Source organism: Balaenoptera borealis, assembly GCF_965194805.1.
Source record: "Balaenoptera borealis genome assembly, chromosome: 20".
NCBI classification, from domain to species: domain Eukaryota; kingdom Metazoa; phylum Chordata; class Mammalia; order Artiodactyla; family Balaenopteridae; genus Balaenoptera; species Balaenoptera borealis.
The window spans coordinates 20522412-20535690 of record NC_138879.1 but is presented as its reverse complement, the minus strand read 5'-3'; the positions used below and the strand labels follow the sequence as shown (position 1 = coordinate 20535690).

At 46.0% G+C, this 13279-nt stretch overlaps 1 protein-coding gene across 4 annotated transcripts in view; it reads left to right on the top strand.

Annotated features, from left to right (window-relative positions):
- Positions 1 to 9321, top strand: part of STAT5B (signal transducer and activator of transcription 5B) — a 69710-nt gene extending 60389 nt beyond the window's left edge. For 3 of the 4 annotated variants that reach the window (XM_082371350.1, XM_082371347.1, XM_082371349.1), the window contains 6 exons: positions 349 to 443; positions 548 to 678; positions 1889 to 2059; positions 5773 to 5824; positions 6086 to 6193; positions 6719 to 9321. In XM_082371350.1, the coding sequence (XP_082227476.1) occupies positions 349 to 443; positions 548 to 678; positions 1889 to 2059; positions 5773 to 5824; positions 6086 to 6193; positions 6719 to 6845 (684 nt within the window). In that variant the 3' untranslated portion in view covers positions 6846 to 9321. Of the gene's footprint in view, positions 1 to 348; positions 444 to 547; positions 679 to 1888; positions 2060 to 4873; positions 4959 to 5772; positions 5825 to 6085; positions 6194 to 6718 lie in introns of those variants that run through there. The other variant, XM_082371348.1, reaches the window with a different exon arrangement.
- Positions 9322 to 13279: the final 3958 nt, after the last annotated feature.

Here is a 13279-nt window from a genome sequence, read left to right as displayed (position 1 = left end):
TCTCGGAAGCTCCCAGGTGATGCTGCTGTTGCTGGTCACAAACCACACGTCAAAACCAGCAAAGGACGAGTCAGCCTAGATACAGGGGAAAGTATGTGTAGCCAGGGTCCACGGGGTGTCGGTAATTGCTCTGTGGTGTTTTCCCCTTCTTCCGTCTTCTCCCCTCTATTCTGTTTTTGGGTTGTAGGACCATTTGGTCAAACTCAGGTAGTAGGCATGTATATTTGTATGATTCTGACAATGTAGATGTTGTTTTCCATTTAATTTTTCCAGTTAAAGTATATACAGGTAATAATATCCCAAGTGTTACTTTTGCCCTCTTGTGTTCATTGTTGTATCTCCAACCAGGAGAATTTACCAGGACGGAATTACACTTTCTGGCAGTGGTTTGACGGTGTGATGGAAGTGTTAAAAAAACATCTCAAGCCTCATTGGAATGATGGGTGAGAATCGTCATTTGTTAAGTCAGCAGTAGAGCAGCGAGGTCTTTTTTTCTGGCATTAAAACACCACACTCTGCTTCTACTCCTTTGGCCTTTGTGATCCAGGGCTATCTTGGGTTTCGTGAACAAGCAACAGGCCCACGACCTACTCATTAACAAGCCTGACGGGACCTTCCTGCTGAGGTTCAGTGACTCTGAAATCGGTGGCATCACCATTGCTTGGAAGTTTGATTCTCGTGAGTGCCCCTCCCTTTTTCAGACCTATCTTGGCTCTGGTTGGGTGCTTTTGTTGCAAAATTACTTTAACCATTTATTGAGTACTTATTATTCCTGGGCGCGAGTACTAATTATGGGAAGCAGAAATGTATAACCATGACACAGCTGCAGCTTGTGTAAAATCTTATTATGGGAAACACAATTACTAATTTTGAGAAACACAGATGTACAACCCGACATGGCTACACGTGATGCAGTATCCTGTCCAAAATCTCAGCTGCTCCCCTTTTGAAATGTTTGCCTTCTTATTACTCAACCTTGAGCTTATTTCAGTAAAGAATTACTCTGTTGTTTGGAGTCGTTAGACTGGAAATAATATGCTATTTTCATTATTCCTTTATCCTAACATAAGGATACTGCCATTGATCATTTCCATCCAAGAATGTTAGTTCTTTCCTCTGACCCTCACGGTAAGACAAGAGTAGCTTGCTAGTTTTTTGTGACTTAAAGATTTTAATAGTTTTTAATAACTCTCATGCACCCTCTGGCTATGGACACACTTCCTATCTCTTTTACATACTTTTGTACAGGGAATCAGGGACTGGAGTCAGCAAGAAGTTTCTTCTAGGGAGGGACAGAATACTGTTTGAACTGGAAACTACCTGAGATCATTAGATCTCTAGGAAAGTGGTGTATGCGTTACCTGCTTATCTACCCATGACTTTTAAAAACTACTTAATCGGGCTTCCCTGCTGGCGCAGTGGTTAAGAATCCACCTGCCAATGCAGGGGACACGGGTTCGAGCCCTGGTCCGGGAAGATCCCACATGCCGCGGAGCAACTAAGCCCGTGCGCCACAACTACTGAGCCTGTGCTCTAGAGCCCACGAGCCACAACTACTGAAGCCCATGAGCCTAGAGCCCGTGCTCCACAACAAGAGAAGCCACCGCAATGAGAAGCGCGCGCACCACAATGAAGAATAGACCCCGCTTGCCACAACTAGAGAAAGCCCGCATGCAGCAACAAAGACCCAATGCAACCAAAAATAAATAAATAAAAAATATATAAATTTTTTAAAAACTACTTAATCTACAACCTATGGTAATTTTTAAATGGAGATTTTTATTGGAACAATTTTAATGGAGAGCTTTATTTGTAGTCTATTTGGGTTTTAAGATTTCCTGTTCAGAAATCATATCTAGACTATGATTATTCTGTTTTTTTGATCTAGAGGAAAGAATGTTTTGGAATCTGATGCCTTTTACCACCAGAGACTTCTCCATCCGGTCCCTGGCTGACCGCTTGGGAGACCTGAGTTACCTTATCTACGTGTTTCCTGACCGGCCAAAAGATGAAGTGTACTCCAAATATTACACCCCAGTTCCCTGCGAGCCTGCCACTGGTAACAATGTTCGCATTCTGATTTGGTTTCGTTGTGATTTTGGTTTTGTTTTAGGTGTACGTGTGTGTCTTGTGTGTGTCAGTCTGTCTGGCATGAAAATCTACGCAGTTAACACTCAGTTGTTGCTGTTTGAGCTTTATCCAGGGCAGATGTAAATCCTGGGCTATTTTCTTCAGTTATACAAAAAACACATCAGCCGCCAACCCCAAATATCAAATTGAAGGGAATAAATTGCTTTTAATACAAGCTTAGATCAAACAAAATTAGGAAGGTAAAATTTTGTTTTTCAAAACAGAGATGGTTTTATTGTTTTCTGAGAATAAAAGTATTACGTATTTATTGTAAAATTTCCAGAAAAGTATAGAAAAGAAAATAGATATCACACAACATTTCTTATCTCATCAACGTAAACAATTTAGTGAATGTTCTTCCAGATATGTATTCTGTCACTCAGTCACCAGAGGCTTATTAAGCACTTCCTGTGTGGGGTTGCAATCTAATAGCAGAAGGAAGACAATAAACAGGTAAACAAATAAATGTATCTAGTGATGGACAGTATGAAAACAAATAAGGTGAAGGGATAGAGAAGTGACGGGGGGGGCGGCACAGCACTTCACTCGAGTGATCAGGGAAGGCTTCCCTGAGGAGGTGACATCAGAGTAGCCCTGAATGAAGTGAGGAAGCCACACATAGGTCTAGAGAGAACATTCTAGGCCGAGAGAACAAGAGCAGAAACCCTGAGGTGGGAGTGAGGTTGGCATGTTTAGAAAACCTCACGAGGAGGCTTCCCTGGTGGCGCAGTGGTTAAGAATCCGCCTGCTGGTACAGGGAGCACAGGTTTGAGCCCTGGTCCGGGAAGATCCCACATGCCATGGAGCAGCTAAGCCCGTACGCCACAACTACTGAGCTTGCCCTCTAGAGCCCGCGAGCCCCAGCTATTGAGCCCGTGTGCCACAACTACTGAAGCCCAAGTGCCCTAGAACCCGTGCTCTGCAACAAGAGAAGCCACCGCGATGAGAAGCCTGCACACCGCAACAAAGAGTAGCCCCCGCTCGCCGCAACTAGAGACAGCCCATGCGCAGCAATGAAGACCCAACTCAGACAAAAATAAATAAATTAATTAATTAATTTTAAAAAACGAAGCACGTGCACCCAACGAAGAGTAGCCCCTGCTCGCCGCAACTAGAGAAGCCCGTGCGCAGCAGCGAAGACCCAACGCGGCCAAAAATAAATAAATTAAATAAATTAATTAATTTTTTAAAAAAAAACACCTCATGAGGACCCGGGAGGCTGGAGCTGGTTGAGCAGGGGCGAAATGGTGGGACATGAGGGCAGAGCAGTGGGAGGGACCAGATCATGTCGGGTTTGGGTCGTACCATACGTCGTCATTTGTGACCTGATTATTCTTTCACTTAAAAATATATCACAGGCAGAGTTACAGGTTAGTAAATATAAACTTACAACATCATTTTAACAATTGCATAGAATTCCATTGTATGGTGATCCTATGTTGGTTATTTAAGATACTTAAAATTTAAGTTATTCACAGTTTTTTTTTGGTTAATATTGAGATAACCTGGTACATGCATCTTGTTCTACTGTTTCCTTAGGACAAATCCCTAAGGTAGAATTTGTGTCAAGGGGTGTATACTTTTCAAGCACTTGGACACATCTGTCCAGAGTTGCCCTCCAGAAAGTGGAATCCGTTTTCACTCCCACAGACGTCTGTTTGAGTATCTGCTTCTCCATCCTCCTCCTGCCAATGATAGTGTCTCTTCAGCAGTTTCATGTTTGCCAGTCTGATAGGCGTAAAAATGATAATCTTAGTTCTTATTTTCACTTCTTTGATTCTAGGTAAGGTCGAAACATCTTTTCATATAAAGATAATAATAACAATAATAAATAGAATAATAATAGCAGCTAACATTTGTTGAATGCTTACTTGCGTACCAGACACTTTTCTGAGCACATTTCACATAGTTTCTCATTTAATCCTCAAAACAGGTCTGTGAAGTAAGCACTGTTACCATCCCCATGTTACATTTGAGGAGCTCAGGCACAGAGGAGTGAAATAAATCGCCAGCGATATCACAGCTAGGAAGAGGCCAAGCCAGGGTTTGAGCTCAGTCTAGCCTGTACTTCTTAACCTCCACATTGTTGGCCATTTGTATTTTTTCTGTGAAGCACGTTCCTATTCCTTGCTCATTTTTCTTTTGGAGTTCCTTTTTTTCTTAATAATATGCAAGTGTTTTTTTATATAGTAAATAAAGCTTTTATTATTATAGCAGAGATTTTTCTCAGTGTGTCATTGTTCTTTCAACATTTAGGTTTTATTTTGCTGAAGTGAAAAGACTTGTATTTTCTATACAGCCCAATCTATTGACCTTTTTCCTTTATAGATTCTGCTTTTTGTATCATGCCTTCCCACCTGGTTATATTTCTAGGTGAGGAAATAAGCCAAAATATTTTTAGACTTATGTGGTATTTTGGATTAAACCTACCACTGCTTCTTTTTGTTAGCACAACTAATCTAGATTTTTCAATCCTATTTTTACAGCATTTCTTTGTTTTTTTTAATCTTTTCTGCCATTCTGGAAAATTCTCTGTAGACCATAAAGCACAAAAAGCATGAGATATTATGAAAAGGCAGCTCCTGACATTCGAAGCCCCAGTAGAAGCAGGTCAGGATAACAAGCGATGTGTGACCCACGGAGCAGTTCATTCTCTTGGGCTGAGTCATCCTTCTGACCTCAGCGGAATCTTCATTGTCTGATATAGTTAAGCTTATACTTATTTCCATATTTACACACCCAGGAAACAAGACTTCATTCACCGACTTCAGACCATCACATTCCTACTACCTACTTAGCTGGATTTCCATAATCAGCCTTTTGAAAAGGTAACTCTAGCTGATCTGCTAGGTTATCCCTAGCCTGCCACGTCCCAGTGGGTTTGCTGTGGAGAGTGAGACACAGCAGCAGCATTCTTTTCAACCAGCCACACAGCACAGACAGCACCCACTGGGAGGCATGACCATCAGATTACCCCCGAGTGCAGAAACCCCACGAAAAGAGCACGCAGACACCTGACAGAGTGACATTCCCTTTCCTAAAAGGGTAGAAGCTCAGAACTAGAGTAACTCCCGGGATCCTCAAGTCAAATTAATTCCCCTCTAATGCTTAGATTTTTCCGCATGACCCCTAGCAAGTGTTGGTACACCTTCCACGTGAAAACCTCCAGTGATGAAGAAATCAGTTCTTCCCGAGACTGTTTCGGGGAGTTCCGGTGATGACGGCGTTCTTCCTTATTTGACTGAGAATTTGTCCTGTTGCAGCCTCCTCCTGTTGGTCCTCATTTTGTCCCCTGTCTTTCTGCGTCTGCGACTTTAAACTTTTTAAGATATGTTTTCTTTTTACAGTTAGTATGCAGTTAATGTTTGATTTAGATTCGTATTGAAGTATATCTTTCCTGTGGTTTGAAGAATTAATTAACCCATCCAAGCCAACTTGGAAGCTGTCTTACCTTGTGGTGTCAGTATTGAGGCTTCTCCTCTACCGGGTCTTCCTAACGGATTAAAAGATGTGCTTATACTGGATCCTAAGATAAAATGAGGCAGTTGTGTCTCATCCTAAGAAAAGATGGGATTCTTAAGGGAGACTGCATTTTCATTTCATTTGAGAACTTTGGTTTTCATCACTCTTCCCCCTCGGCAGCTAAAGCAGTGGACGGATACGTGAAGCCACAGATCAAGCAAGTGGTCCCTGAGTAAGTGTCCCGGGTCCAGCTCTGGTCTCCTGCTGTCTCTCTTTTCCTCTCACCCCCCCACCTGGCTCTCCTCACCCCTCACCGCCACCCCTCCTGGGGAGGGAACTGGGCTTGGTCACCAGGGTGTCGGTACCCAGGGCCCCGCTCCTGCGGCCAGAGCCCCAGGCTCAGCGGGCACTCTGTCCTTCCGCACCTGAAAAAGACGCGAAGATGGCCCGTGAGCCCCTCCCCGCTAAGGCTATGCTCTGCTTCCTCTCGCAGGTTTGTGAGCGTCTCTGCGGACTCTGCCGGGGGCAGCGCCACCTACATGGACCAGGCCCCCTCCCCAGCCGTGTGCCCCCAGGCTCATTATAACATGTACCCACAGAAGTAGGTTGTGTTCTCCTGGGGCTCCGTGGGGAGGAACTGGGCACTTGGCCTCAGGCTGGGCACCCAGAGGGCTGGTGGGCAAGGAATCCAGAGCTCCTCTAGGTCTGAGACCACCCAGGCCAGGCCGGCCTCTGGCACATGCCCAGGTGGGAGGGAGAGATTCAACCAGTAGATGTTGGTAGTTCAGAGTGGGGTTGGGCAAATGTCACCTGCTCCCCTCTCTTAAAGTGGAGATTTTTCTGGCTCTGTATAAGGACCAGGTGGGGTTTAGGTGTGTGTGGGCAACCAGTGTTAGGGGCAGGTAGACTGGGTATTTTAGTCCGAGTCACTCTGTCCAACCAGCTAGCAAAGGACTCTGCCCCAGGGTTCAGGTCAGAGTGCTGCTTTCCCACGAGGCCTGGGCCGAGGGTACAGGTGGTCGGTCTTGATCCGCTCACCTGGTGGGGTGCGGGGTGGTCTCTGCTGCCCCTCACTGGCCTCTGGCAACCTTTCCCTTCCCTAAACCTCTCCTCTTTCCCTCCCAAGCCCTGACCCTGTCATTGACAACGATGGGGACTTTGATCTGGACGACACGATGGACGTGGCACGGCGCGTGGAGGAGCTCTTAGGCCGACCTATGGACAGTCAGTGGATCCCCCATGCACAGTCGTGACCCCCTGTGGCCACCTCCAGCTTCTTCATCCTCGCCAGAGGAGTTACTTTTGTGGATGTTTTAATTCCATGAATCGCTTCTCTTTGGAAACAATACTCATAATGTGAAGTGTTAATACTAGTTGTGACTTTAGTGTTTCTGTGCATGGTGGCACCAGTGAAGGGAATGTGAGTGTGTGGGTGTGGGTGTGTGTGTGTGTGAGATTGCACGTTGGGCTGTTTCTTCCCCTTGCTGTCCGGAGTTTAGCTGCAGCACTGGGGCCACAAACAGAGGCTGTGGTTGTTTTAACCTTGTGCAGAAAGGCAGTTAGTTCCATGAACCCTGGAACTTGGCCATGTGTTTTGAGGGTGGCTGAACTTTGACATGTGGCTGTTCAAGTGAGAGAAGGACAGAGGGAGGTGAAAGCACCTCGTGTCTGGTGAATCTTTGTCACTGTGTCTGCCAAGCCATTGATATATAAACATGATTGTCTCCACTTTTCTTCTGAAACGTAGAAGCTGCCTTTTCACAAAGAAAACCAGTCCTCCCTCCTTCCCTGTCCCCCAATCCCCGTTTTCCTCGGTAGGGATGGGAGAAGGGGGGACATAACAGCAATCGCTGGGGCAAGGGAAGACGTGGGTTTTCTGATGGGTAGTGGCTTTTTAAATAACCCGTAACCCATCTAAATGTTCTCTGCCTCTCCCGCTGACTCCCAGCCCCCATGGAGTTGCCGCTTAGTCCCTATGTGCGTACACATGTGCAGACACGTTTGATGAAGTAGAGGAAAGAAAAGAGAGTCACATAACTAGAGCTTACAGTGTTGATGTCCTTTGTGTCGTGGCCAGAGTGGACTGCCCAGCCCCGGCTCGCAGGCGCTGAGAATGTTGTCTTGTTACCCGGGAGTGGCCATCCAGTCTGCCTGTCCTTCCCCTGTGCTGGTAGAGGCACAAGCGAAGCTTTCCAAAGGCTTATTGATAACGGCTCTTTGCAAAGGTTGAATGGTGTTTTTGTTTCCAAATTGGGACTTGTTTTTCCCTTCCCACCCTAATTTGACATCAGAATTCTTTCTTCCTGCGTCAGGTCCTGTGCCATTGAGACGCAGGTCACCTCTTTTCCCTTCACTGTTCGCACACAATGTCTTGGGGAGTGGGTGGCAGGAATGTGGGCTGAACCCAGGACCAGTGCGCTGCCACCCTGGTGCAGGGTGCTGGGTGTCGGCATTGGTAATTTGGGGAAATGCAGTCAGCGAGTTTGCTGAGAAGTTTGCTTTGCAAAAACAAAGCAAAACCAAAAATCCTCGGCATAACTTTATCCAAAGTTTCTTCCGTGGCTTTACACCAGAAGGAAGGAATGGGCCATGGCAGGCAGGTGGGAAGAGGGGGAAGCAGGTATAACTTTGGGGTTAGGCCCGTGAGGTCACCCCCAGCCCCCCTCCAAAAGAAGGGCCTGACCACACCCAGGAGAGAATGGCCCTAAAAACATTATTTTTATACATGTGAGTAAAGAAACATATTTTTTTTACAAAAATAACTTCTGAATTTATCGGTGTTTTGACGTTAAAGGAAAATATTCCTCTGTAGTAAATTATTTATTGAAAGAGGACTTTTTACAAGCTGCTCTTTGCCCTAGCTTGGTTTCATACACTGATTTATTTTTCTGTGCCGGGCAGTAGACCGTCTCTGCCTCTGAGGAGCAGGCTGACCCCTCCGTGGATGCCAGCACCGACGCAGGATGCTGCGAAGCCCCTTACGTCCCCTCAAGATTTGATTAAAATCCCCCCTGAGGATGGGAGTGTTGGGGAAAGATAGAAAGGAAGCCTAGCTGCTCCCGGACTCAAAGAGACCTCTCGTGCCCGACACCCGGCACCCTGAGTGCCGGCCCTGGTTGTCGCAGCAGCCCTGGGGGGCAGGGATTGACCCACTTTCAGATGAGCAGTGGGCCTAGCCGCAGGCGTGCCGAGGGCAGAGCTCTCACTGCATAGTTAGCGCTGGGGTTGGGGGGACGGGTTCCCACGAGAGCGGCTGCCCCGAGCCTGGGGTTCCCGCGCACGTCCAGTGGCTGAGCTGTCCTCCGTTCTCCTGAGGCTATGCCTGTAGATGGGAGAGATTTTTGACAGAAAGGTGCGCTCGCTATCTGCATATATCTTCTCTCTTCTCCCTGTTCTGCAAACCACAAGGAGAGGTGACGGCACGTCTTGACGGCCTCAGCCTCTCACTCGCTCCCAGACACACACATGCACGTCATCAAAATGTTTCAATGTGTGGTATGTGCAGGGCTTTGTAGGGGGTGGGAGGGAGACTAAAAGTGAATATAACTTAAAATGGAAACATACTTTTTATAATTTTTCTTTATAAAACTTCGTGAAATTATTTCAGATACAGATTTTAGTGTTGAGGCAGGTTAGTATATAGGCACCAAAAAAGTATTGTGTACAATTTGGGGCAGTCACAAAACTGTGTATTTTATGTTACAATAAATACTTCCTCTAAGTGGACAATATTGAGTCCTGTTTTTATTTTTTTCCATCAGGTGGTGAGATAGAGTGGCTTTCATAGCAAAAAATTTGAAATCATCAGTGTGACTCTGAAAAGAGGAACTAGTTGGGCATTGGCTGCCTCAGAGTGTGTATGTCACCGGCTTTGATGGGAAATGGGGGCATTTCTTACTTTCCTGTTCACATGAGGTTTTGAAAATTAGAATGATAGTCTTTTATCTCCTATTCCTGTTAGAAAGTTCATCCTTAAAATTCAGCACATTTAGAGTGCCTGCCCTGAGCCAGGCTTGTGTGTGGGATGAGAAATGATTCCTGCCCTCAAGAGGATTGCAATCTGGGAATCCATGCGCCCTGGAGCCCGCGCCACAACTAGAGAGAGAAAACCCACATGCCACAATGAAGAGCCCACGCGCTGCAACAGAAGACCCCACATGCCTCAACGAAGATCCCGCGTGCCGCAACTGAGACCCAACGCAACCAAAAAGCTGGGAAAGACAGCTAACACAACCAATTATGACAGGATATTGGCTCCTGCTGCCTTAAACCTATCCCAAGGCCATTATCAGATACAAAAGAACAGACAGGAAGGGCACCGAACAGCTGAGCTGACTCTTAAAGAACAAATAGGGGGACTTCCCTGGCCGTCCAGTGGTTAGGACTCCGTGCTTCCACTACAGGGGGCACAGGTTCGATCCCTGGTCGGGGGAACTAGGATCCTGCAGGCCGCAAGGTGCAGCCATTTAAAAAAAAAAGAACAACAACAACAAAAAGAACAAATGGGGTTAAGAAAGGAAAAGGCATTCAGCCAGAGGCACTAGCCCAGGGAGAGGCCTGGAGAAGTAGGAAAGAAGGATGTGGGTGAAGTAAAGGGTAACGTGTGGGTCTCAGCTCCAGTGAGCATCAGAGTCTCCTGGAGCACTTGTTAAAGCACAGATTGCTGGGCCCCACCCCAGAGTTTCTGAGTCAGTAGGTCTAGGGGAGAGCCCAAGAATTTGCATTTCTAACAAGTTCCCAGGTGATGTTAGTGCAAGGACCATACTTTGAAAAGGACCGTGGTAGGTGATGAGGCCTAGTGTGCTGGGTGAAAGTTTAACTCACCTGAGCATGATGGTAAGTGATGAAACCTTTTAAGCAAGGGAATGATCAGATGTTCATTTTAAGAAATAATACGGTGACCGGTGTGTAGGATGGATTGAAGGGAGGAAAAACATGAAGTCAGGGAGCAGCTAGGAGGCTATTTCAACAGTCCAGGTCAGAGGAGATGAGGGTCTAGACTAGGGTACCACAGCAGTGGCCTTGAGGCACAACTTGTAGACTTAGTGACCAATGTTGAGGGGTAGGGTTTTGCCCCAGAGGAAGAGGCAGGCTGTAAAACAGAGGGAAGTGATTTCATCTGCAAGAAAAGTTCAAGCTTAAATGTGCTCTCAAAAACTGAAGGTTGTGATGAAAGGCAATTGGCAGGAGACTCACAGCTTCATTGGAGACATAGGCTAAACTGGACTGGCTAGTTTGCTAGAAATGGGGAAAGAGGGACTTCCCTGGTGGTCCAGTGGTAAAGAATCCGCCTTCCAATGCAGGGGACGCAGGTTCGATCCCTGGTGGGGAAACTAAGATCCCACGTTCCGCAGGGCAACTAAGCCCACGCGTCACAACTACAGAGCTCCCTCACCTCAACGAGAGAGCCCGCATGCCACAAACTACAGAGCCCACGCGCCCTGGAGCCTGCGCCACAACTAGAGAAAACCCGCACGCCACAACGAAGAGCCCACACGCTGCAACAGAAGATCCCACATGCCTCAACGAAGATCCCGAGTGCCAAAGCTAAGACCCAACGCAACCAAAAAATTAAATAAATTTAAAAAGAAAAGAGGAAAGGAAGGAAGGGAGGGAGGAAGGAAGGAAGAAAAGAAAATAAATGGGTAAAGATACAGCTGGGAGGAACTCTCTCAGGGTCAGAACAAATCTCAAATACTGACCTTTGAAACTATCCCTTCAAAGAAGCCTGAATTTGATTAGATCAATTTGTGGAGCCATTTATTCCCCAGGGCATTGTTGAAAAATATAGCAATCAGCCAACAACTAGTGTCATTTAACAGCTGGATGTGGTCAGGGAAAGAGACAAGGAGAGATCTGTGCAAATCATTGTCCTGCTAGGGTGACTGTGGGCATAACTCCCCCCTAAGTAGCAATATCAGAGGCTTCACACTGTGTGTGTGGGTGGGCAGTGGGGAGCAGATAAGAGTCACTAACATAATCCTGCCACTCACTAAACAAGGAAACTGGTTTACTTGGACAAGAAACAAGGAATTGCTAAACTGGTTTCCAAGGTGGCTGCACCATTTTACATGAGGGTTCTGATTTCTCTACATTCTTGCCAACACTTGTTATTTTCTGACCTTTTGATTATAGCCATCCTAGTGGAGTGTGACATGACTTGAGTCAGTTTTAATTTGCATTTCCCTGATGACTAATGGTGTCGAGCAGCTTCATCAGAAGCCCTGGAAAATTCACAAATATTTGGAAATTAGACAATACAGTCCTACATAACGAAATGAAAAAGAAAAATAAAGTAGTCACACTTACCAATTTCAAAACTTACTACAAAGAAACAGTAATCAACAAAGTGTGGTACTGTCATAAGGATAGACCTATAGATAAGTGGAATAGAATTCAGAGTCTAGAAAGAAACCAATCTGTCTATGATCAACAAATTTTTGACAAGGGTGCCAAGACCATTCAATGGGAAAAGAATAGTCTTTTCAACAAATAGTGCTGGGACTACTGGATAGCCACAAGTGAAAGAATGAATTTGGAACCTTACCTTACATCACATATAAAAATTAAAAATGGATCAAACATCTAAACGTAAGAGCTAAAGCTATATAAAACTCTAAGGAGAAAACAGAGAGCTTCATGAGGTGGGATTTGGCAATGATTTCTTGGCCAAGACACCAAAAGCATAGGGAGCAGAAGATAAATTGGACTTCATCAAAATAAACTTTTGGGAATTCCCTGGTGGTCCAGTGGTTAGGACTCAGTGCTTTCATTGCAGGGGCCCAGGTTCAATCCCTGGTTGGGGAACTAAGGTCCTGCAAGCCGTGCCATGGTGCAGCCAAAAAAAATAAAAAATAGAAAAACTTTTATGCTTCAAAAGACACTATTGGGCTTCCCTGGTGGTGCAGTGGTTGAGAATCTGCCTGCCAATGCAGGGGACACGGGTTCGAGCCCTGGTCTAGGAGGATCCCACATGCCACGGAGCAACTAGGCCCATGAGCCACAACTACCGAGCCTGCACGTCTGGAGCCTGTGCTCCGCAACAAGAGAGGCCGCGATAGTGAGAGGCCCGCACACCGCGATGAAGAGTGGCCCCCGCTTGCCACAACTGGAGAAAGCCCTCGCACAGAAAGGAGGACCCAACAAAGCCAAAAATAAATATAAAAAATAAATTAATTAATTAAAAAAGACACTATTAACAGAGTGAAAAGGCAACCCACAGAATGGGAGAAAATATTTGCAAATCGTATGTCTGATGGGGGTTAATAGCCAGAATATATAAAGAACTCCTCAACAACAACAAATTTTAAATGGGAACATGACATGAATAGACATTTTTCCGAAGAAGATATACAGGTGGACAGCAAGCACAGGAAAAGATGCTCAATCGTAAGGAAAATGCAAATCAAAACCGCAGTGAGATACCACTTCTCACCCATCAGGTCGGCTATTATGAAAAACAAAAACAGGGACTTCCCTGGTGGTACAGTGGTAAAGAATCCACCTTCCAGTTCAGGGGCACGGGTTTGATTTCTGGTCGGGAAACTAAGATCCCACATGCTGCGGGGCAACTAAGCCTGCATCTCCATGAGGGAGCCCGCGTGCCGCAAACTACAGAGCCCACGCGCCCTGGAGCCCATAGGCCACAAGTAGAGAAAACCCGCACGCCACAACTAGAGAGAAGCCC